We start from the raw sequence: 27,042 nt of genomic DNA, 5'->3' as shown, positions 1-27,042 counted from the left end.
TCCGGAGCCTGTGCTCCGCAACGGGAGAGGCCACAACAGTGAGAGGTCCGCGTACCGCAAAAAAAAAAAAAAAAAAGGAAAATTGGGGGGAAGTGTAAATTCAAATAAATAATTAATAGAATTTGAGAGAGCTATAAACAGTGCTAATTATCAGGCAATATGGAAACAGAGCTTTGTGGGCAAAGGAGCATTCCTTTCTTTGACTATGTTACCAAGAGTTTAATTAGGATACTCATTTTAAATTAATCATATTATAAAATAAGTTTTGTGATTATGAAAACATTACTTATCACTATTGCTATTGCATTTTATAGATTCAATAAAACCTATTACTGAGTCTTCTCTTGATTTAGTATTCTGGACATTTTATATATATCATATAGAAAATAACACAGGGTTGTGATTTAGACAAACAGGAAAAAAAGGTTATATAGTGAAAAAGTCTTAATCCCATCTTACGTTTTCCCAGATATTGCAAGTCTCTGGGCCACAAACTTTTCTTGCATATAACCCTATGTATACTGTATTTACACACTAATAACACTTCTATACACCTTATTTCACTTAATGTACCTTAGAAACATTTACGAATCAGTATGTATACATCCACTGCATGCTTTGTACATACTTCCTATTGTATTTACATAACACAATTAGCAACCCCTTAACGATATTTAAATTATTTCTGTTTTTCTCTGTAACAAGTCTTTAGTGAACGTTCTTGTACAAATATGTTATGTATGGGAATAAGTATCTCCACAGATAAATTCTTATAAGTAGAATTGTTGATTCAAAGACTATGGTATACATTTAAAAAATGTGATCTTGCCCAATCGCCTTCCAAAGAATTTGTATCACTTTACACTCTGGGGGAACATTTCTAATCAACACAGATTTTTTTTTTAAAGCAAACTCCGATGCTGTCAACAGCCAGGAAAATAAATTAGTGAAGCAGGCTGGCGTAAGAAAATGGCAAACTGGAGAGCATGTTCAGTCATTGCAAGAAGCAGCTTCTACTCAATTCCAGCCTACTAATAATGCCTTCTAGGAATCTCTGCCCAATGTTAAACTGTCAGATTTCTCACAAAAGCCAAAAATCTGGACTTCTGCATGAAATCTCCAGATTTTTAAAATGTTGACAACTCACGAAAAATTTAGAATTGGTGTAACAAACAAAACACATGTGTGAGTGGGACTCATCTGTTGAGCCTCCAACGTGTGACCTATGTTTAAAGCTATCATTGCCCCACCAAAGCCAACAAAGATGTCACCACAACCGGCTGTGTTTAGCATCTTGTTGTAAAACTAGGATTTCAATAGATTACATTATGTTTTTGGATGAATTAGAAGATGAGTTTTATTAACTACGTGGTCACTATCCCCACAAACTATTTGAATAACTTAATCTACTCTTGCCCAGGTGTTTTCGTTAATCAGTTTCCTACAATATGCTCCCTTGCCTTCTAGTTTCATTCCTGTAAAGTGCTGTATTTCTGTTTTCTTCCTTATATGAAACTACCACATGTAGTAAGAGTTATTTTCCTGTTAGTGTAATCTTCTTTTACCCAAAGGAGAAGAAAATCTCTAATCATTTTTTTATATTTGCCTTCAACATATCCATCTACTTACAGAAGAAATTGTGGGAATAGAATTAAAAAGACTTGCTGCCTCTAGTTTAAATAGGATTTTTAATCCATATAAAATCTTTTTATATTAGCTAAATTCTTATTGTTTAGAAACTAAAGATAATATAAAAGAATAAACCCTAAAATTGCTAGCTCTATATAAAAAAATATTCAAATTCATGGATATAAAACCATGAGATTTTTAATGTTTTATTATCTCCTCTCCATAAATACCTGCAAAAGAACCAATCTGACAAAGCCAATGTATGATTATAAACAGAAATAAATGTTTGTAAGTACTAAAATTATAAGCAATGTAATATTAAATAAATCAGTTACCTAGCTGAAGTTAGAAGGCAATAACCTCTTGTACAATTAAATTTCAAAAACCAACATTTTAAAAATTATTAGCTTCATTTGTTGTAAATAATGCATCTGAATCCTAATTTTAGGGCTAATAGTAATTTTAAAAGATTTCTGTTTTTAATGTAATCTGTTGAGAGATGTTTTCTTAATATTAAAAAAAACCCCACAATAACAAAAGAAGACCAAAAAACATGTATTAAAGAAGTTTTATGACTTAGCAAAGCTTTCAACATATATGCCTAAATACATGTATATACAATACATATTTGCCTATATTGACATATATACATTGTCTACATTTGTCAGTGACAAACACAGTGGCTGCTCATATGAGAAAATATGCATATAAGAGTCATTTTACCAATAATGATGCCACTGGATAATCTATTTTTAGTTTCCAAAGGCAAGGTCCTAAACATTACAAATTCCCCTGTTAGTATTTTTAAATGTCTGAGTGTTCCTACTTCCCCTAAAAGGTATGCTGTAACTACTCAACTGTGTCTTTTCCAAGACACCCTAGAGGCTTCCTTGGTGGTGCAGTGGTTGAGAGTCCGCCTGCTGATGCAGGGGACACGGGTTCGTGCCCCAGTCCAGGAAGATCCCACATGCCGCGGAGCGGCTGGGCCTGTGAGCCATAGCCCTGGGCCTGCGCGTCTGGAGCCTGTGCTCTGCAGCGGGAGAGGCCACGGCAATGAGAGGCCACGGCAGTGAGAGGCCCGTGCACCGCCAAAAAAAAAAAAAAAAAAAGACACCCTAAAATTAAACCCACTGCTTTGTATTACATATACATCATTTGAACTCAACATTCTAATAATAAAAAGGAAGTTTACGGAAAAATTAAATTAAATTACAAACTTAAATTGTAATCTGCACATCAGATTACGTTTTCAAATGTATCATTAGAGCTCACAGATAAAACAACAGTAACAAAAAGAAACCCAGTAAAATATCGTATTTTAATTTTATCTAAAATATAAATTAAAATAAGGCATAAGAAAAACTTTGAGACAATATATGTATGTGAAAAACTGACCACTGAAAGATGCAAATAATTCATACAATATAGCATAAGCTTTAATATATAAATTAGATGTCACTACATCAGCTGTTTATTAGTCACATCAGTCTAAACTTTACATATTAAAATACTGAAAGGCTAGAAAACATCACTGCAATATAGATTCAATATGGGAAAATACATATTTGTGGCTTTATACACAATGTAAATTAATCCATTCTATACAACAGTTTTCCAAAATATAAACGGCACTTTACATGCAATAGGACATACCAAGCTGGATGTCCTAATTAATTTACTATATAGAAAAATAAAGGAGACAACACCTTTTTAACAGAACAGTTACATAGCAGACATGGAATGTAGAATAAGATTCTGCCCTAACACACTCTTGGATAATATTAAAGAAATATGAAAAAGGAGTTTCTACTATTTTCAATTAGCATTTTTTAAATGAAGACTACTGTGATTTATATGTTCTAATTGTATCACAAACTGAGAAAACATAAAAGGGAAAAGAGACGGGGAAGAAAGAAAACCTGATCCTTTATGAATTTTAAATATCAGCCCTGCCTGTGGGCTGCATTTAGGCTGCTTTTCTGTTGACGGTTTCCTAAATTACTTCTGCGACTCTGCACTGCACATCAGCAGTCAGATGAATTTTCCAGACTTCATTATGCCATTGTGTAACCATAGCTGCCACAATGTAGTGCCACAAGAAGCCTGTCCTTGAGTATTTCTTTACTTGGGTATTCAGGTAACTTGAGCATGTTGATGCTTTAAAAGAAAAACATACCACTATTAACTAAGAAATCTCTGAAATTTTTTATTGTTTTGTCTAGCAGTGAAAACACTACTCAAAATTAAGGTAAAACCACCCTCTTAAATTTGCAATCAAATTGGAAAACCCTGAAGTAGTATTTACAAAGGAAAAAAAAAACAAAACCCTGCTGCATTGCAGTTTCCTTTAGCATGCAAATGTAGTAGAAGAAAATAAGTTCCCTTCAGCCTAAAATAAATAAGCAATAGGGCAATTTAGTTTGAAATGATGGTGTAACTCAGTGATACTTATGACAGTGTAACTTTAGTGATACTTGAACTACACGTATTCAATTAGAGTACAGGTAGGTAGTTTCCTCAAACATTTTCCCTACCAAAAAAGGGGAAGGCAAGAAACTATGTAGCTACTTATTTATCAGTGATTACAAAATGTTGAATAGAGATCACTGTTGAGATTTTCCTCTCAATGCAGCAATACAGTAGTTGGACCTTTGATCATTCAAAATTAATCAGAACAATTTGCAATGCATCTAAATAAACCAATTTAACATACCATGTGCTTGAAGTCGGTAGAAGATTTGGAGTATATGGCACAGCAGCAATTGTAAAGTTCTGCAATCCACTTCCACCCATGATATTAGCAAATCCACCATGTGGGACCCTGGAACTAAGAGTTCATATCTTAGTAAGTCGTAATCATGCAAGGAAAATCTTGGTAACGGGTATATTTCGAATTAGCAAAATGACTAGTATCTAGTAGATGTTCATTAAATATTTGCTGAATAAATAAATGGCTTACTTGATTAATTCAAGCAACAGAGGCTCTTACATGTTATCCAAATGATTTCCCTGTCTGTGAAAAATATCTAGAGTCAAAGCGTTTTTGTTTTGTATTGTTTTACACGGTGGGAAAACTAGAAAATTCTTTACACTTCTCTTTCCAGAGATTTACACATTGGTTGTATTCTTTTCAAATGTCCCCTAACATAGTGAGACCACAGGAAGGTGAACAAACTCAGAAGTCTCACAGTTCCTAATTTCCAAACTTAAACTACAAAACTGCAGTCATCAAAACTGTGGCACTGGCATAAAGACAGATACATAGACCAATGGAATAGAGAACCTCAAAATAAACCCTTAAATATATGGCCAAATGGTTTTTGACAAGAGTGCTAAGAATCTCCAATGGAAAAAGGACAGTCTTTTCAACAAACTGTGTTGAGAAAACTGGATATCCACTACAAAAAAATGAAGCTGGACCCTCACCTAATGCCATATACAAAAAGTTAACTCAAAATGAATCAAAGGCCTAAATGAAGAGCTAAAACTATAAAATTCTTAGAAGAAAATACAGGGGAAAAACTTCATGACACTGGATTTGGTAATGATTTCTTGGATATGACACCAAAGGGACAGGCAACAAAAGAAAAATGAATTAGACATCATCAAAATTAAAAACTTGTGTGCCAAAGGACACCATGAACTGAGTGAAAATGTGAGCCACAGGAGAAAATATTTTGAAATCATAAATATGACAAGGAATTAATATCAAGAAAATATATAGATCTCCTACAACTTAACAACAACAAAAAATAGGGACAATTTTTAAAATTTAAAAAATAGGGACAGGACTCAAATAGACATTTCTCCAAAGAAGATACACAGATGGCTTATAAGCATTCGAAAAGATGCTCAATCAACATCACTTGTCATTAGGGAAATGCAAATCAAAAGCTCATTGAGATAACCACCTCATAGGCATTAAGATAACTATTAAAAAAAAAAGATCACTAGAAAATAACAAGTATTGGAAAGGACATGCAGAAACTGAAACCCTTATGCAATTGCTGGTGGAAATGTAAAATTGTGCAGCCACTGTGGAAAACATTATCACAGTTTCTCAAAAAACTAACCATAGAATTACAGTAAATATCCAAAAGAATAGAAAGTAGAGACTCAAACAGATATTTGTACATCCATGTTCATAGCAGCATTACTCACAATAGCCAAATAGTGGACTCAACCCAAATAACTGTCCATGGATGAAAGAATAAGAAAACTGTGGTAAACACATACAATGGAATACTATTCAGCCTTTAAAAGGACATATGCTACAATATGGATGAATCTCGAGGACATTATGCTAGGTGAAATAAGCCAGTCACAAAAAGGCAAATAATGTATGATTCCACTTACATAAGGGACCTAAAGTAATCAAATTCATAGAGGGACTTCCCTGGTGGCACAGTGGTTAAGAATCCACCTGCCAATGCAGGGGACCTGGGTTCGAGCCCTGGTCTGGGAGGATCCCACATGCCGCGGAGCAACTAAGCCCGTGAGCCACAACTACTGAGACTACTGAGCCTGTGTTCTAGAGCCCGCGAGCCACAACTACTGGGCCCACGTGCCACAACTACTGAAGCCCGTGAGCCTAAGACCCGTGTGCCTAGAGCGCGTGCTCCACAGCAAGAGAAGCCACCACAATGAGAAGCACGTGCACCACAACGAAGAGTAGCCCCCGCTCAATGCCAACTAGAGAAAGCCCATGAGCAGCAACGAAGACCCAACACAGCCAAAAATAAATAAATAAATCTATTTAAAAAATTATAAAATTCATAGAGACAGAAAGTAGAACGGTAGTTGCCAGAGGCTGGGGGTAGGGGAAATGGAAAGTTAGTGTTTAATAGGTACAATTTCAACTGAGAAAGATAAAAAGCTCAGGAGATGAATGGTGGTGATGGCTGCACAAATATGTGATGTACACAGAACTGTACACTTAAAAATGATTAAAATGTTTAATATTAAGTATGTTTTACCACACACACTAAAAAAACCTGTCGAATAATGCACCAGGATTTTCTGTCTGAAATCACAGATGATATGTTTACATTCACAGGGGGAAAAAAAACAATCCAATATAAACAGATCTCTTCCCAGCATTTTTCTTTTCTAGCTGGGAAGTAGTTTGGTTGCTATTAAACACTTTATTGACGAAATGCCTAAGCTTACTTTAGAAATCCAAGTGAATGTTAAAAGGATGCCTGCATCAAAAAAAAAAAAAAGGATGCCTGCATCTTGCTAACAAAACACTAACACATGAGCAATTCCTACTTAGGGAAAGAGAATATCTAAAGACCTGAATATGTCTATAAACTGAAACATTACTTTCTGCATATTTCCCTTTGCCTAAAAAATTAACAAAGGTGACCAAAAATGAAAAGGAATAAAAGGCAAGCTGTTTTCAATTTCCTACAGAGGCAAACTTTAAAAACAAGTATTCCACTTCACCAGGACAAGGTGAGAAGAGGGCCTTGACACTGATTCTTACACAAATTATATCACAGTATTTCAATAACAGAATGATCAATCTAATGTCTTTCATATAAATAAATTTTGAAAAATAAGCTTAAAAAAATCAGATAATCCCCCAATTTTCATATCTAAATTGAAATTATTCTGTAAACTGATATTCACAAACAATCTCTGAAACCTTACTCCTCTTCCTCTAAACTACAATTCAGAGGAAGTGTGGGGCCCACACTTGAATAACCAGTGGATCTTAGCTAAGATTATGGCTCATCAAGCTTAAGCATGTATGAGAAAAATAAATGGTCTTTGGTTGAGTATTATGACACCTGACATATACAATGTAAAATTACAGTTAATAAAAATGAAATATTTCTATTTTATACACAAATCATCAAGTCTGACTTTCATTATTCTTAAGAGATAATGAAACAAGAGTAAGACATTTAAGACAGCCTTGTAGATAAACAAAATATTGTCACCACCATAAAAATATTTTAAAGTTACTGTGGATACAGATTCTTGCTTCTACAACTGGAACACATTTGACTCTTTAGTAAGATTCTTTTAAATTATACTATGGACACAGAGAAAGACATTTTACAATCTAAATATAAATGATAGAATTTTCCAAAAAGTGGAAAAAAAAAACCACACACACACACTCTAGGTCTAGAATGGCAAATGCAATACCTATTGATAACTGGGTCTAGTGTAAAAGGAAAGTTAAGGTTTAAAAGAACTTAAGGGCTTCCCTGGTGGCGCAGTGGTTGAGAGTCTGCCTGCCGATGCAGGGGACATGGGTTCGTGCCCCGGTCCGGGAGGATCCCACATGCCGCAGAGCGGCTGGGCCCGTGAGCCATGGCCGCTGGGCCTGCGCATCCGGAGCCTGTGCTCCGCAACGGGAGAGGCCACAGCGGTGAGAGGCCTGCCTACCACAAAAAAAAAAAACCACAATAAAAGAACTTAAGACTTAGTTTGAATTCAAAACAAGGACTCCATGTAGACTAAGTGCTGAAAAGTGGATTCTTCAACCTGAAGGTAAAGCTTAGCTCCATGTAGTTTCCCCTCAGCTTCCTTGGCTTCTACTTTTTTTTTTTTTTAACCTCTTTATAATTGCTTTACAATTGTGTGTTACTTTCTGCTTTATAACAAAGTGAATCAGCTATACATACATATATATCCCCATATCTCCTCCCTCTTGGCTTCTACTCCTTACCCACATTCTTCATCTCAGTTTAAATGGATTCGCAGCTACACTTCTCGACCAATTAAATAGTAAACAGTACAGATCTTTTCAGCACTGCTAACTATGACTGTACTATTGACACGGGAGACGTACAGTGTATTACTAATCAAAGTGTTTTTTATTCTACAAGAGCAGCAATCTAACAGACATTTTTAGTACTAAAGAACTTGAATAATTGTTTCCTACATCTTAAAGACTCATACCAACTGAATCATGAAGGAAAATATAATAATTTATTAAATGGTGTTTAAATATAAACTGCTTAGAAAAATAATCAAAGAGCCCTGCCTTATAACATAAACCAAAATAAAGTCCAGATGGCTTAAAAATTGGTATGTAAAAACAGAAACTACAAAAAAGTTACAGAAAAAAAGGTAGATAAACATATATATACAAAATCTTGGGAGTACGGAAGAATTTATTTTAAAAACATAAGGAAAGTACTGATAATAAACTTGCAACCTAATTTAGCACTTTCATTATATAATTTTTATAAATTAAATTTATAATCTAAATTACAGGGAAATCTGTATGTTTAACTTAATATAATTAAAAGGCAAATGATAAACTGGGAAAGATATTTGCCGAGTTAGTGTCCCTATATATAAAGAACATTTAAAACCAAATTTTTGAAAATGATGGTAGAATAATGTGCAAAAAATAAAGGAAATCCACACCACACCATACATATATGAAACTATGAAAATAAAAATGATTACATCCTGTATTGATAGAATAAAAGAAATAGGCTGAGGTGAATACTGATATTTTTCTGAAGGTTAAATGAACAATGTCTCAAGGTTATAAAAATTTATATACTTTTTTATCTAAAAATTTCCCTTCTAAGAATTTATCCTATATTTTTATCCTATATATCATATATATCACATTTATCCTATATTTATAAATAATCAAACTGGGCTGCAAGTGTATAAAGCACAAGATTTCCTTATTCAGCATTATTCATAAACAGGAAAATGTAGCAATAAAGGACTATATCAATTAAGGGAGGTCCATAGACTGAAGAATAGACAGCCATTTAAAAAACTAGATCTATAAATGAAACAATGTTTAATGATATATTGCTAAATTCAAAAGTTATAAAATAGGAACAATGTTTTTCAAAAATAAAAATTTATATATGTGAGAAAAATTCTAGAAAAATAACCAAAATGTTAAGTGATTATATTCAGAGACTGATATTAAAGGTGATTTTTTAAAAATTTGAATTATCAGGCTTCCCTGGTGGCGCAGTGGTTGGGAGTCCGCCTGCCGATGCAGGGGACATGGGTTCATGCCCCCTGCATCGGCAGGCGGACTCTCAACCACTGTGCCACCAGGGTAGCCCTTAACGCTTTTTATTAAATTACTCAAATCTCTAGGTATTTCTGGCACTAAGTAGCCAAAAAAAAAAAAAAAAAACACTGACAAGATTTTCTTTCATAACTTTAGTCTATAATCTGTGAATAATTCATGTTTTATTCTTTGAAATTAGGTACATAGTATATATTATATATTGTATAGGTATATAGTGTATATTTTTCTAATTATATACCTAAAAAACTAAGAAAATACAGCAAAACATTAATAGTGTTATCTCTAAATAGTAATTAATTAATGGGATTTTCATTTTCTTGTATTTACAGTCTCCATTTTCAAAATTTTCTATAATGGTTATGAACTACTTTAAAAATAAAACAGTTGACTTTAAATTACATATATATAAGACAGATATATATTCACACTATGTTTTTAAAACAGGTAGGAAAAAGATACATCAAATTATTTACAGTGCTTATTGCTGGCAGGTGATATTTTTTCTATTTCTTCTAATTTTCTGTGTTCCAACTTTCTTAGAAGAACCATGTACATTTATAATGGAATGACTAAACTATATTTTCATAAATAGAAGGACACAGATGAAATTCTAACTTATCAAGAATGAAAATCAGGAATTCCCTGGTGGCGAGGTGGTTAAGAATCCACCTGCCAATGCAGGGTACACGGGTTCGAGCCCTGGTCTGGGAAGATCCCACATGCCTCGGAGCAACTAGGCCCGTGCGCCACATCTACTTAGCCTGCGCTCTAGAGCCCGCAAGCCGCAACTACTGAGCCCACATGCCTAGAGCCTGTGGTCCGCAATAAGAGAAGCCACCGCAATGAGAAGCCCGTGCACCACAACAAAGAGTAGCCCCCGCTCACCGCAACTAGAGAAAGCCCATGCGCAGCAATGAAGACCCAACGCAGCCAAAAATGAATAAATAAAAAATAAATTAATTTTTTTTTAAAAAGAATGAAAATCAGACCTTTTCTTTTACATCTTTCAGAACTGTAAGTTAGAAGAGGTTTAAATCATCTAGTTTTCTAATATCTATGATATTTAATTGGTTCCAAAAGTAGACTTTCCAAAGTGTGGTATCACAAATTATTTTTCAGGCCACAAATCTTAAGACTTTAAAGTTTGATAAGAATTGGAGAAAAACTGCTGTGTATGGGTATTATTATGTATTGTGTGCACGTGTGTGTGTGTGTTGTCCCAGCAACAAATGTTGGCTACTATCATTGACTTACCTGCAGAATGAAAAGACTACCAGGTTATAAAATATAATATACATGCTGATAGTCCTGATTGGAACAGTTTATCTTTTATACCTTAAATAAACATTTATTGAGCACTACTATATGTTTTAACTTTAATGCCTAAATAAACCTTTGTTTAATATCTAAAAAAATGGAAAAGGAGGTAAGAAATTGACAATTCAGAGTAATAATTCATTTTGAGTTGTCTATGTCTAAGCCATTAGAAATGGAATCTATTAAATTCTTTCCACATTATCATAAAAACACTTCTTACCTGCCAGTAACAAACTGCAACAGAAGAACTCTCTCCTCTGGAGTAATATCTTCCACAACTTCCCAGAACCACTTAAAAACAACAATAAAAAACTTAGCTCATATTTCAGAGCAACTGCAGGCTTCTTAGTACCAGAGAAATATGCAATATTCATAAAGCATATTTTATTCCATGAAACTCATTTATCAAAAAAGATTTCATACAAAGCGCTCATATGCAATTCCCATGAGAAGATTTAGGGGAAAACTTTACTTTGTTAATTAATGTAGGTTTTCATCCAATAGTGCTGAAAAGCTTACAAGATTAAATAGCAAAACTTAACTTCATTCTAAGCTCTGGAGAGACTTTACCTGAATAACTGGATCTTCTCTTTCATAGCCACTTGTGTATTCAGTATTTTTTATCCAATCACTCACATCAATTTCTGGCATGCCAGAAAGCAGTAGCTCCTTTGGGGAAGAAGCAAAATATTTCATTAGTCTTCTCTGGGGAAAAAAAGTGATTACATTTAAATAGTAAATTTGCCTTAATTAGAAACTTTTACATTTAATCCCATGTAAAACTGATTTATTTTTGTAACAGTGTCTGCAAGTCATCAATAACAAGTACTACCTGAGAGAGAACCCTTGATACTAATAATCTCAAATATTGTGAGATGTGGAGATGTCTCTACACTGATACAATATAATTAAAACATGAGATAGGGCTTCCTTGGTGGCGCAGTGGTTGAGAGTCCACCTGCTGATGCAGGGGACATGGGTTCGTGCCCCAGTCCGGGAGAATCCCACATGCCGCGGAGTGGCTGGGCCTGTGAGCCATGGCCACTGGGCCTGTGCGTCCGGAGCCTGTGCTCCGCAGCGGGAGAGGCCACAGCAGTGAGAGGCCCGCGTACCACAAAAAAAAAAAAAAAAAAACCATGAGATAACAGTTTACCTTTATATAGAAACACACATGCCACAACAGTTTATATGTGCAATAATTTTGTGAACATTATTATCTTTGATTTATATATATTTTATGAATTTGTTAAATTCTATAAAAATACTATACTCTCAGTATGAAAGTGAAAACAAAGACCTAAATAAATCTGGGTTAAGCAAAGGAAAAGATCAAGAAACCCTAATCACTAGGAAAAAAAGGAGTTATTATAATAAAAATAGTTATTATTTTTAAAAAACCAAAACACATTTAGGCCTTTGAAGAACTCTATTCTGGAATAATTCCAATCCAACTTTCAAGTCAAATTTCTCCAAGGTGAAAAAAAAATGCAATTTTCCTACTAATGACTTTTGGTATCCTTCTTTTTTCCAGGAAGATCATCAAACAAACAAAATATCAATCCAATAACTAAGAATGAATTAATAATGGCAAAAGTATTTACCATCATGATCCCCAAGAGAAAAGAGAACATGAAAAAGGCTTATCCAAATCTCTGAATCAGCCCGTATTACACAGGTGGATGTGTTTACACAGTAAAGTGAGGTAATAACTAGCCTAAGCTTAACACCGACAAGCCAGAATAGCAGAGTTTGTTACTGCAGAGATAGATACCATGTGGTTCAAAATCACTTCTCCTACAGCAATTCCTCATAATATATACCTGCCTAGTATAGAGTATGCTCCTAGTATAGAGTATGAAGGCCAATGTAAGGTGGTGTCTCAGAACTCTTGGGTGTTTCTGGGATCTATTTAAGGAGTCTGCAAGGTTCTCCCTTTTCCAACGTATCTGAGGCTGGATTTTCTCCATTTAGTTCAACCAAGCAACATATCACAACAGATTATAAGCAGAAGCAGATATGAGAACCCAGTTTCTCCTATTAAGCCAGATATTAAAGACACTTGCAAAGATATAAAACAATGCCACTTCTCCCACTATTTTTGTTTTATTCTGGAAAATGCAGTTTTAATTTCTTAAATGTTTTATTTATGTTAATATGTAATGAATTGTTATTTTTATGTGAATTAATTAAAAATTTTACATTTCTGTTTGAATTTCAAATACAGTTAAGTATCAATTACTATAAACCACATAAACAAACTCTTTTCTTTTAAGGGGTCCTAAGACCAAAAAGTTTGAGAACTGCCTGTCTAGGGTGTGTTTTAGTCCTCCTTGCCATAGTATTATAAAATACTTTAACTAGATGAAATCATTCTGGTAGGGTGCATTTTATCACCCCCAAATACATTTTCCATCTTCCTTTGCACATTCTATGCCCCAAGAGGCACAGACTGGCTCTCTTGCCTGTTGGTTTCAGGTTGGGCTCCATCACTGGGCAACAGGCAGGCGTCTGCAGGTAAGGGCATTTTCTGCTCCCTCCCTGCTTCAGTACATCTTTGCAGTAGCTATGTCTCCTCAACTAGAGCTGCCACCTGGTGGCCCCCGGTGGTTCAGGCTCTCACCGGGCTCCTCACAGTACTTCCTCCACTTGTCTTCAATTCTAGGGGTGATAAGGCTTTTCCACTGTTGCTATTCTCTGGATGCCTCAACCATACCTTGTTTCTTCTTAACCTGCCCATGCCTCTTTAAGTTCCTCCATTAAAGTTTCTTTATTTGAACCATCTGGGGAAATTCTGCTCCCTGGCAGTACCCTGACACAGATCTGCCAAAAGGAATATGGATGATTGTTACATGTTTCTTGTACCCATGAGTTTAATCCTCTTCCCTTCTAGGCTGAAGATAAGCTTTTAATAATATTAAGTATGCTTTCATTGTTAATAATTGTGAATAAAAATGAGTGAGAGGATATTCTCTCAAGAAATTTGAAGCATTTCATGAACATCATATGTTATGACTTTGTGAAGAGGACAAAAGATCTTTATTATCCCGTTTAACACCTGGGCAAAAAAAGTTATTAAACTGACTGAAAACAGACAAAATGGGAAGTCCACAATACAAAGTACATATGCATATAACAAAAAGATTTTAAATCCCAATCAATAATTTATTATTTTTTTAATATATATATTTTAAAGTTATATACTTTATTTTTGGCTGTGTTGGGTCTTTGTTGCTACGTGTGAGCTTTTCTCTAGTTGCGGCGAGTGGGGGCTATTCTTCATTGCAGTGCGCGGGCTTCTCATTGCGGTGGCTTCTCTTGTCGCGGAACACGGGCTCCGGGCGCGCGGGCTTCAGTAGTTGTGGCTCGCGGGCTTAGCTGCTCCGCAGCATGTGGGATTTTCCCAGACTAGGGCTCGAACCCGTGTCCCCTGTATTGGCAGGCAGACTTTTAACTACTGTGCCACCAGGGAAGCCCCTATTTACTTTAAGATTTTTTTGATGTGGACCATTTTTAAAGTCTTTGTTCAATCTGTTACAATACTGCTTCTGTTTATGTTTTGGTTTTTTGGCCCTGAGGCATGTGGGATCTTAGCTGCACCCCCTGCATTGGAAAGCAAAATCTTAACCACTGGACCACCAGGAGAGTGACAAAATAACTGAATTGGTCTGTTGGAATTAATTAGGTACAACATATATAACCCATAAACTAATAGTCAGGAACTGAGTCATGCAGGTGTTCACAGCTCTTAGCTTACCTAGAGTTTACATGACTCAGTGTTTTAATATCCTGGTACCACCATGGATAAACTCATAAGCAGCACAGTATGGCAGGACAGTCCCTCAGACATTTGAGGAACCCCTCAACTGTAATAATGTTATAGATACAGTAATCACAAAATGTTGTCACCATTTTTGAACCTGATAATCACCTCTTGACTTGAGACTGCGTTCTGTCCACAAATGGATGAATACACATCCAGTTAAGGACACTGATGCTACTGGATACCTTCTTTTCACTAAAGCTCTAGAATCTAACCAGTATCCTTTAACTCTGATTAACATCTAGCTTAGATGTTTGCACAAACTTATTTAAAAAGTTTTCTATCCCAGTGTAGCAGAGCCCTTTCCTACGAAAGACACAAAGTCACACCAAAGGTTCTAAAACCAAGTCCTACTTATATAGTTCACGCCACTGAGAGGCAATACTGATGAAGAGAGACTGGGCTGTGGTCAGAGACCATGGGTTCACAGTCTGGCTGTAACACATACTCTGTGAACATGAGCAAGTCCCATACCTTCTTTGGCCTAGTTTTCCTCATCTATAAAATGGGAATAATAAGTTACCTCAGGGGTCTGATGTGAAGGTTTTAAAAGTTAATACACATGAAGTACCTGGCAAATACTAAGTGTTTAATAATAATAATTATCATCACTGCATAAGTAAGCATCATGCCAACAACACTGCTCTTCCAAAACAATCCCACCATCTGAATCAGCTCAACTTAGTAAAGCCAGAGTAGAAGACAGACTAGGAATCCTGACCTAACTTCTAATGTAAGGACCACAATTAAAAACTTACCAGTAGCAAACCTAAATGTAAAAGACAAAGGAATAAAGTTTTCAGAAGAAAATACAGGAAAACACTTTCATGACCTTGGAATAAGAAACAGTTTCTTAAACAGGACACAAAAAGCTCCATTCATTTAAAAAAAAAAGGGAAGAGAAAAAACAAGTGATAAACTGAACTGCGTTAAAACTAAAAACTTTTATTAGTTAAAAGACACCAGAGTAGAAGATCTTCATAATACATATATCTAACAAAGACTCCTATAAAGAATATATAAAGATTCCTACAAATCAGTGTTTAAAAAAACACAAAAAACAGAAAACACAACAGAAAAATGGACAAATTACTTGAACACTTCAAAAACAGAGTACACAAATGGCCAATAAAAACACACTCAATACCAGGGAAATACAAATTAAAATCACCAGGAAATACCACTACTATTCCACCTGAATGGTAAAAATAAAAAAGAAAAATATCAAATGCTGTTTAGGATGCAGAATACCCAGAACTCTCATAACCTGTTGGTGGGAGTGTAAACTGACATACTACTCTGGAAAACTACTTGCTAGTATCTACCCTAATGGAATAAATGCACCCCCTAAATCCCAGCAATTCCACTCCAAGATATATAATCTACACAATAGCCTGAAACTGAAAACTACCCACCAAATGTCCATCAAGAGTAGAAAAGACCAAAAAAAAAAGTATATTAACACAATGAAGTACTACAGAGCAATGAAAATGAACACATTACAACTGCTTGCAATAATACACATGATTCTCACAAACAAAAAGCTGTTTTAAAGAAGTCAGATATATTCTAGGTGATTATTCCATTTACATTAAGTTCGAAAACAGGTAACCTAGTCTATATTATTAGAAGCCAGGAGAGTGGATACCCATGAGGGGTCAGAGTGACTGGAAGAGGACATGAGAGGGATCTGGGGTGTTAGGATTTCTCAGTTTCTTGATCTGGGTGCTGTTTCATGGGTGTATACAGTTTGTGAAAATTCATCAAGCTATACATTTATGATGCATGTACTTTTCTCATGTATATTGTAGTTCAATAAAAAGTTTCATTAAACTCAGTATCAGTAAATTATGAGGCAAAGTTTTTCTCAGTTATTTGTGTTGTTGCTATTTGTTTTTTATACATAGGTCCAGAAAATAATGTAATTTTCTGCTTAACAATTCATAAGTACGCCTCCATTTTTAAATACTAAAAATAGTAACTTTTATGGTTATACAAAAACTAGACAAGTCTATGCTAAATAAAACCATTCATCTTAACCGTAAAAACACAACAAAAAAACCTCAAAACTAACATTTAGTGAAACTAAGTCACCATGGACTTCAACATTATTTAGCAAATTTTGTCCACTACTATACTAAGACATACTATGAGTGATAAATTGAAAATACTGGTATATGTAAAATTAACCGGTACACACCAATGTACTTATTCATATATTAAAATGAAAGGCATAGGGTGAGAAAGAATAAAAGCCAAAGGACACTTTTCCACTGATCTAAAATTTATTATTCCAAATTATAAAATTTTTTTATTCCAAATCTAAAATTTATTATTCCAAACTAAGAAAGCAGCTGTACTCTATTTAAAATATTGTGTGGTTTTATTAAGGAGTTAGACAACTCAAAGAGCTTACAAATAATTTATTACCAAAAATAAAAGAGAAAAAAGGAAATGGGGGAAAATGCAGACATAATTCATATAAAATCAGAAATCCTGTTAGATCACAGTAAAGGGAAAGCAAATTAAAGAAGCAAAACAAAACATTCATTAAAGACTAGGGGCCAGCAAAGACAGTGGACTCCATACATGGTTAAAATGGAAAATTATAAAATTATATACATGATGAAACAAGAAGCTGGAGAAGATAACAGAAATACAAGAAAATCCCTCAGTCAATTTTTATTTTTGGAAAAAATAAAAGGTACAAGAAGTTACTATCAGTATCCTTTACCTCATACAGCCAAACAAAAAATTTAGAAATAATGTGAATATTGCTTTTGGGAAGATTGGCCTTCAACATCTCCCATGTAGAACACTTTGGAAATACATTACATTTTTCTTTATCACCAGCTCACTCCATTCCACATTAAGAAATTGCTAATCTGGTTATTAACCTTAAGAGAAGCACAATCACAAATCTTATACCTCCCTAAAAATCAACATTAAACCATAATGTCTTCTACATTATTCCATTCATCATTGTGCTCCAAAATTATTTCTAAACTACATCAATTGGAGTTTTGTGTTGTGTTGCATAACAACAAAAGAACTGATGTTTGGGACTTCCCTGGTAGTGCAATGGTTAAGAATCCGCCTGCCAATGCAGGGGACACGGGTTCAAGCCCTGGTCCAGGAAGATCCCACATGCCGCGGAGCAATTAAGCCCATGTGCCACAACTACTGAAGCCTGCGCGCCTAGAGTCCACACTCTGTAACAAGAGAAGCCACCACAATAAGAAGCCCGAGCACCACAACAAAGAGTAGCCCCCACTCGCCGCAACTAGAGAAAGCCCGCGCGCAAAAACGGAGACCCAACACAGCCAAGAATAAATAATAATTTTAAAAAAAGAAGTGATGTTTTTCCTTACCAATTCATATTCATCAAAAAGTTGTATGAGGGAAGGTGGAATGAACATATGAAAGCCCTGTAAAAAAGCATTAATCTGAGGCTGAATGGCTCTTGTCATTCGAAGTTCAGTGACAAGCTGGACATACTCCGCCTATTAAAAAAAAAAAGTTTCTGTGATGATTTCTTTTTAATTTCACGTACTTAAGACACTATTGATATAATCATTTCTCATTTAAGAGGTAAAGGTTTAGAATTAATTTGGCAGAAATATTCATACACCTCAGCAAACCAGTAATCTACCATTCACTAACCTGTTTAGGCCAAAATCCTAAGAATCAATCACCCAGGTTTCTCTCACACCCTCTATCAGCAAGTGCTATCAGATCTACCTGAAAAAACATTCTCAATCAGACCTTGTCTCACGACCTCCACTTTTAGCACCTTGGTCCAAGCCGTCATCATCTCTCACCCGGATTACTGCAACATCTGGTATCACTGCTGCCTCTGTTTGCCTCTGTTACTGCTTCTTCACCACACCAGAGTGACTTTTTAAAATTACGTATAGATTTTTTATATATAACTCAGATCACATACCCTCCTTCTCAAAACCCTACAATGACTTCCTATGACACTTGGATTGAAGTCCAAACTCCTTTCCTAGTCCATAAGGCCCTAAATGACCCAGCCTCTGCCTTGCTCTCATCTCATTTCCTTCCACTTTCCCCTTTGCTCCCTCACTCTATCCCCCAAACACAAGCTTGCTCAGGCCTCCTTGTCTGTATACTTCCTGGTTTCTCTGACTGAAATCTCTTACTAGACTGTAATCTCTCTGTAAGCAGGGGCTCTGTTTTGTTTACCAGTATATATCCTCAGCTCTTAAAAAAGAGGCTGTCACTTTGTAAGTGTTCAACAAATAATGTGATGAATGCATACATTCTACAAATTCATTTAAAACACACTTAGAACCTAATAAAAAGACTCATTTAAGTGTAGCCTATTTGATTCTGAGTTAAGGGAACCTATTTTCACACATTTTCTTTTAAAATACACATCACCATCATCTAGAACAGTGTCTCTTAAAATTTAACTAAAAAAATGTATTTTGGCTCAAACAAAATGAATTATCATCACTCTCTGTACATAAACCCTACCATTGTCATTATTCATATATTTTAAATTACAACTAAGTGAAACTTTCAGAGTTAAAAGCAATATGCTGTATATGGTTCTCACCTCCCAGGAATGAATGCTCTAAACACAGAGGGAGAAAACCTATTTTAGGCCCCTTCCTTTAATATATATATATTTTTTGGCACTAATCTGATGCTCTGTTCCCCCTGCCAAAAAAACGTCAGGCACTGAGCCAGCAAGTTATACATGATTCCGGCTATGAATTCTCCATACATCTCAGACCTACAGAATTGTCACAATGGATTACTCACAGCTCTCCCCAAACCCTGCACGGCTCCTTCTGCAATCTGGCACGGGGAAAGCTACTGTCTCTGCTATTCAATCTACTCCCACCCCAAATCCCACTCCCAACCGCCCAAAGGTTTTTCTCCATTGTATAGGAATTAATCAGTTTCTACAAGTTACATCCAGGTAGTTACTAGAGAGAGGGAAATAGAAATGTGTGCCAAACAATCAAACAGAAACACAAACTAAATTTTCAGGATCCAATCTAAAAAAATAATATATATAACACACTTCCAAGTAATAACCAGCAATGATTTCAGCATTAACACGTGATTATCTTTTAACTGATGTCTGTTCTAACTAAACTGCTTAATGAACATACTAAAATTTTTCTCCTCCATTCATTCATTAATAATTATATATTTCTCTCAAGATGTTTTGCTTTTATAATCTTAAGGTACTATTCACTAATAATTATTCAAGACCTCAAATTATGAAGCATGAACTGCTCAAGTACACTTTATTTTAATTTGCCATTGTATTCCATATTTATCAGAATAGTACACACTCTTTTCTATCAATTAATTCCTATTATTTCCTCATACATTCTATTTTTAAAAATTAATTTCACAAATATACTAATGTCCCCTCTAATATTATTTCCCACATTTATTTTTGTAGCTCTGGCCCACAGTTATTAGATATCAATTTGTGAAAAATCAGCTCCTCCAGATACCAGTCTCCACATTAAGTTAATTTAAATATGGACAAATCTTGGTCTAATTATTTCTCAGTAAAATAAAATCCAAGCCATCACAAAGTCTCCTGAGTTGTTTAGTAAAGTAAGAGTTTTCCAGGTAGTTGAAAGACAACTGTGTTTAAGAGAAAAAATCTGAATCCAGCTGCTTCTAAAATGTTTCCCTGCCTCCTTAAAGAGCACATCCTCAGAGAGAGTAACACACATTAACGTGTTCTTGATGACACAATTATTACTATGAACATCCACTATTATCATACACTAACATTCTGACGGTTCATACTGTACAGAAATACACTGGTTGCATTCCCACCACCTACGAAGGCATCGAAGTGACTCATCCACACACTTCATGCCCTTGAGTAACTACATCAAATACCTTAAATGCTCTAAGGAAACAGTCAACATGTAGATGACAATCAGTCCACAAAACACTGGCATAAAGAGTTGTTCAAATAAACATTAAATATAAAGGAAACCTAAAATCCCACTTCATTCTAAGGTATTTAAAGAGATGATATAACTTGGGTGTGGGGGGTATTTTTATCCCCAACAGATATATACGTGCTCCCACCTGAGTTGTACTGTTAATTCTTTGAGGGCATAAGATAATACCAGATGTCACAGAAGTAAATTGGAGAATTAACTATACTAAAGAATCTGAGTTAGTACCTGTTCTGGTGAAATAGTTATGTTTATAGAAAGCTTTCAACTTACAAAGCCTCAGCATAGAGATAACAAAATTAAAAAGAGCCTTAGCAACTTTTTCCTAGCTCAACCTCTGAGCCTCATAACTGATATAAGATAGGTAAGCAAAGAATAAGTGCCAAGGGAAAAATAAAAACACTAAGATTGAGATTCAACTTTCAGATATTACGTTCCAGTTAAATTGCATGTCTAGTTACAGAAACATTTTGTTTTAATTATCTCCTAGTCTTCTGAATGTGTGCAATGAATAATATCACCCCTTGGAAATCTTCCTTAAAATTTTAACTTCTTTTCAGGCTTTGAATCTAAATTATGTCTTCTTATGAGGAGTGGTGGTAACATTGAAAATTGACACCTTTTTTTTGAAGCTATTTTTCTTCTTGAAAATTTTTTTCACGATTTTTGAAAGAGATATATATGTATCATGTTTACTTAACTAATAGTTAACTTTTAATAGTGAAAGCAAAATGTTATCCCAAGTAAGCTGATAAACTTGGACATACTTGTAAAACTGTTTGAAATAGTTAGTTTTACTTTTAAATTAATAGTTTAAAATGGCATTATGACTGGCATAATTCAGTTCACCATTTGAATATAAATGCTTTAGTAATAAAAGCTTCTTTCCTGGGCTTATCCACTTGATTATTATTGCTGTGGTATGTAAGAGTTTTCACTGAAAATTTCTCCACTGAAAACTCAAAGGATACCAGATTTCTTCTGCAGGAATAAGCAGATATAAGAAAAAAGAGAGGCACATTTTTACAATGTAACATTTTCCAATAACTTATCCTTTACCAATATATTCTTATTTTTAAGGTCACTAATTAGTTATAAAGATTGATAGTCTGATAAAAATCCTATTACATCAGTTTCCATAGAACAAATTCAGTCATTGAAAATAGTGACTCTTCAGGTTACCATTACAAGGATTTGGTGATTTTTTTTTTTTTTTGCGGTACATGGGCCTCTCACTGTTGTGGCCTCTCCTGTTGCGGAGCACAGGCTCTGGACACGCAGGCCCAGTGGCCATGGCTCACAGGCCCAGTCACTTTGCGGCATGTGGGATCTTCCCGGACCGGGGCACGAACCCGTGTCCCCTGCATCGGCAGGCGGACTCTCAACCACTGCGCCACCAGAGAAGCCCCGGATTTGGTGATTTTTAAAGTGAATTTTTAGAATATACCGACTAAAATGCAGAGGAAAGTATGTCCTCCTTCACTGACAAAAAGATACTAAAGATAATTTAAAACCCAATCTAAAAATACATACATACACTCAATATGGAGAACCTTAGACCTAAACTGTTTTAAAAGTTTTCAGAGTAATAAAAAGATCTCTCATAGTATACTTTTCTGAAGATACACATAGGAATCCACTTTAAGTCAATAATCTATATAGACAAGCTTGTATTTTGTACTTGGATGGGTATCAAATGTGCTTGTATGTGAAATAAATCAAATTAAACTAGCAATAAAAGATAAGGTATTAACCAAATAAAAATGAAATGGAGGAAAACATACTAAATTTTTAAATTGAACTATAGTTGATTTACAATGCTTTGTTAGTTTCAGATGTACAGCAAAGTGATTCAGTTATATATATATATGTATATATATATATTCTTTTTCATACTCTTTTCCATTATAGGGTATTACAAGTATTGAGTATAGTTCCCTGTGCTATACAGTAGGTCCTTGTTGTTTATTTTATATATAGTAGTATGTATCTATTAATCCCAAACTCCTCATTTATCCCTCCCTCCCCATCCTTGCCCTTTGCTAACCATAAATTTGGAAAACACACTAAATTTGTATTTGCTACCTTGTTCATATTCAGTGCCTTAGTATATGAGAGGCCCAGCAGTTACACAACCATACAGACCTCGATTAAAACTGAGGGTCTACCAGTTACCGATTTTGGGCCCTTAGACAGTTATTTGACTGTCTATATTCTAAAGAAATATAGTGTCATAGTTACAAGCTCAGGCTTGAAATTTATAGACTGTCTGGATTCAAAACCACCACTTATTAGTCTTATGATTTGGAGGAAAGCTACTTAACCTCTCTATGCTTCAGTTTCCTCACCTGTAGAAAGGGGTATCTATACCTCATAGGATTGTTTAAGTGTAAGTTAATACACATAAAGCACTTTTAACAGTGCCTAGCACATTATAAACACCTAATACATGTAAGACGCTTTTATTATTAAAGCTGTTCCCACACTGAATGAATAGAAATAACTATCTCAAAAGGCTGTTAGAGTAAATGAGAAATGCATAAAGAGCACAACTCGAATAAATGAAATATAACAAAGTACTCAATAGGCAGTGGCTATTATCATCACTAGAGAATACAACTGATGTGATGAGGTTGATGACTAGGAGAATGACACCACCCCCCATCATTCTAGAGCCCATCCACCTAAGTGGCTCATCCTGGAGTCCTTCTTTTTCACCTTCCCAAACAGCTAATTACCATGTTCTACAAATTCTACATCCTCAAAAGATGTCTCATTTTCTCCATCCTCACTGCCACTGTCTTATAAAATCACTCATGCATGCTCCCCAGAGCAACGCCACAATCACCTATCAGTTGCCCTGACTCCAATATTGCCCCATTTCAACCCATTTTTCACACTCCAAGTTGAGATTGGTGTTGTTTTTCTTAAAAAACATAAATTCAGTCATGTCAGTGCCCTCTACAGCATCTGCAATCATCCCTAAGCCTTCAGAATAATTTTCAAATTTCTAATTGTGGATGCAAAGTCTTTCAGAATTTGGTCCCTGTCTACCTCTCCCACCTTATCTTTTCCCACTCATTTTCTTTGAAATCTACGCTAAGATCTACAACTCTGACCTACCTGTGGTTCCCCAAACAGACCATGCTCTGCCATCTCTGTGCCCTTCTATAAGCCCAGAACATGTCCTTCTCCCTTTCCTCACTCCTATCTGACCACTTAATGCTTCTCCTCTATAACTCAACTTCCATGCCACCTCCTCCATTCCCTGATATCTGTCCCATCTCACCCCCCCCATTTTGTTCTCTCCCAGACTTAATGAACTTTATGATTAGTATGGTAAAAGTGTTGTTAACACTTAAAAGCCATGGAGCTTACTCTTCAGTACTAAGAGCTAGAACTGAAGGCCTAGCAAAAATATGTCACTCCTAACTTAAGGTTTTATGCTTCCACAATTTTATCGTTTGGTCAAGAATTTAAAAGTGAAAGTGAAAAGTTAAAGCAAAACTTTTAAAAATGCTGAAAATACTATTTAAATGTAAATGTTCAGCTCCTGGTAATTCAGCCATTTTCTAAAGTGAAACCAAGTGATCTTATTTTTTCCTCTAGATTTTAAAACAAATCATTGACAGATATAAAATTGAATTTAAAAGAGAATTTTATTTCAATTATGGAATATATACTGTTCTGCCTACATTACTTGTATTTATTAATATACTTCTTTTTAAACAAAGGTATTTTATCTATTTGGTTTCAGTCTACAATTACCAAAGCCTTTCAATAAAATTTAGGAATAAATGACTCCCCCATGTGGAGATTAGCTTACATCGACTTTTTCTTACTAACATGCTTGGCAAGTCACTTAAGCTTCAATATGCTTAGAAATTCTGACGTTGATGCCAAATGTGACAATTATAACTTTATACCTAAAGTTAAGTAAGTAAAAGGCTGACCCTAGAGTAACAGAAAAAGTTCATGACAGAAATGTATGTTAAAATATAACAATAACACCTCTAAAGAACACGGTTTGAAAATTTTATTTGTAAATTGAATAATTTAACAATTCTAAATCAAGTGATCAATTTAAGATGTTAGTATGTTTTTAAAGATTTTTAATTTTAAAAAATCAGGTTGCTTATTGCACAAACATTAAATGCTTAAGCATCAACAATTTGATATACAATTACACTTGACCTTTACTAGTAATATTAGAAAAATGAGAGGCTCATTTTATTGTGAGAAATGTTTGTATCAGAAAAACAAAAGCTGAGAATTAACATATTAATGATTGAGATCCTGCTTTTACCTCTATATTACTGAACCTCATCATCAAAGTTAGCCTGTCATTAACAAAACAATGTCAATAATATAGTTAAATAAAAACGTGCTAAACTTAGAAACAAAACATCCAAGCTCTTTCATGTTACAGCAATATTCCAGCCTCAGGCTAGACTCACGATCAAGCCTCAATATAAGTGTATTCTTATTTGTTATTATTTATTAAATATCTTCCTTCTTTCTAGATTTTAATACAAAAACACAAATGCAAAAGAATAAAATACATATTTTAAAAATCTAAACAAAAATCATGTCATATGGAAGAGAGGCTGTTAGGAGATACAAGTATAAATATAGCTATCTACCATGCAATTGTTAATGAGCCTTTCCACTTTTCATATATCTGAGAGGAGTGACAAATCCAATCACCAGAGAGTGTATTCACAGATAGGAATCATGTATGAGATTCTCTCATGAAAAGCAATCACTTGCTTATAATGAAGATTTTATGACTTCATTACCCCTAATTGAGAGGAGGTAGCCACTGTAAAATAAAATAATAAATGCACTATGAGGTGGACAATCTAATAATTAGAAGATTTTATAAAAATTTCCATTCACTGGCAAGTTCATATAGATTCAAAAAATTATTTTAAGCATTTTACTATTTTAATCTTCCAGAGTTTAACGTGACTCATTATATTAAATCAAGTAAGATCTACCTCAGTGTGATTACTTTTACTAACAGGATGAAGAACCTTATACTTGAAACTAGGAGACCTGGGTTTTGGCCCCAGCTTTACCATTAACTCTTCAGGCTTCAGTGTCCTCATGTGTAAAACGAGAGGGTAGACTAAAACTTTACTAAGTATAAATGTACAAAAACTCAGGTCCTGATTTTATATTCATAAACTAAATTTTTTTTTTAAATATGTAAAGTATCTAAGTTTCAAAAGGTAAAATTACCTAGCTTAATTTAGGTCTTCATTCCTATAGATATGTGAAACCTAGGAACCTATTTTTATAGAAAACTATCCAATAAAAACTAACTTTTGTGTTGTGTTTATCAGTTTAAAAAATGCTGGTACCAATTCTGTATGGGAGGTATTATTATCCCAAGCACACAGAATAGAAAACTGAGGCTCAAAGAGGTTAAAACACAGCCAAGTCTTTTGGCTTTAAAAAAAAAAAAAAAACAAACTACATTTTACTATATCTCTAGTCTACAAAATGATTCAGTGGACATTACTTTTTAAGTTAGCTGATTCTGAAGCTGTCTTGGAATTATAATCCAATAAAAGGAAAGGAAAAAGGTTTTAGTCCTGTTTTACCAGAAGTTGCTACTGGTAAGTGATAGAACTGGAATTCCAAAACCAGATTTTCTGACTCCCAATTTCCTACATAATCTATCAAAACATAAAATAAAGCTGTATTATATATTAAAGTAATATTAACTTTCAACAGTGTAATTTAAAACGTGCACCAAGTTTTTAAAAAATATGTACAAACAGGAGATATAATAATAAATAAAAATAATCAAGTTATAAAGTTAAAAAAAGATCAAGTTCAGAGGTCCCGTAGAATTTACTGCATCCCAAAAGTGTGTACAAAGTTTAAACACTGGGATTTCTTCTCTCTATTGGAACTATTAATATCGTACTTCTAAAACATGAAATAGGGATCTAGTGCAAATATGATATTGATGTAAGTTTATATTTCTAATCAAATGTTTTGATATGCAGATGCCCAACTTACACAATCAACTGAACTATGCTCTAGGCTGCTTCAGGAACTGCCTCAGCATATCTAACACAACAATGAAATGATCCTTTATAATTCGAAGTCTGGTATTTGACGGTTTAGTTAATTTAAATATTTTATCTGTTATAAATGTTACAAAAGTCTAACAGTAAAAGTTTTCCTGGCTAGTGCCAGGAGACTTAGAGTAATTAGCAAACTATCAGGGCTAAGTTACAAACAATGGCTAAGGTAAAAAT

The 27,042-nt window shown here is 34.6% G+C and overlaps 1 protein-coding gene across 4 annotated transcripts in view; it reads right to left on the bottom strand.

The window, feature by feature from the left end:
- Positions 1-2,928: 2,928 nt before the first annotated feature.
- The window catches only part of HACE1 (HECT domain and ankyrin repeat containing E3 ubiquitin protein ligase 1), a 94,531-nt gene continuing 70,417 nt past the window's right edge, over positions 2,929-27,042 (bottom strand). For 2 of the 4 annotated variants that reach the window (XM_027089644.1, XM_027089668.1), the window contains 5 exons: positions 18,170-18,301; positions 11,549-11,647; positions 11,199-11,269; positions 4,343-4,456; positions 2,929-3,786 (listed from right to left, as the gene is read on the bottom strand). In XM_027089644.1, coding sequence (XP_026945445.1) covers positions 3,684-3,786; positions 4,343-4,456; positions 11,199-11,269; positions 11,549-11,647; positions 18,170-18,301 — 519 coding nt within the window. In that variant the 3' untranslated portion in view covers positions 2,929-3,683. Of the gene's footprint in view, positions 3,787-4,342; positions 4,457-11,198; positions 11,270-11,548; positions 11,648-18,169; positions 18,302-24,788; positions 25,590-27,042 lie in introns of those variants that run through there. The other 2 variants (XM_027089650.1, XM_027089657.1) reach the window with 2 other exon arrangements.

Source organism: Aethalodelphis obliquidens, unplaced genomic scaffold (genome assembly GCF_003676395.1).
Source record: "Aethalodelphis obliquidens isolate GAN/ISIS:26980383/991018 unplaced genomic scaffold, ASM367639v1 scaffold3, whole genome shotgun sequence".
NCBI classification, from domain to species: Eukaryota; Metazoa; Chordata; class Mammalia; order Artiodactyla; family Delphinidae; genus Aethalodelphis; species Aethalodelphis obliquidens.
Note: the sequence above shows the minus strand (reverse complement) of the source record. Positions and strands in the feature narration are given on the sequence as shown.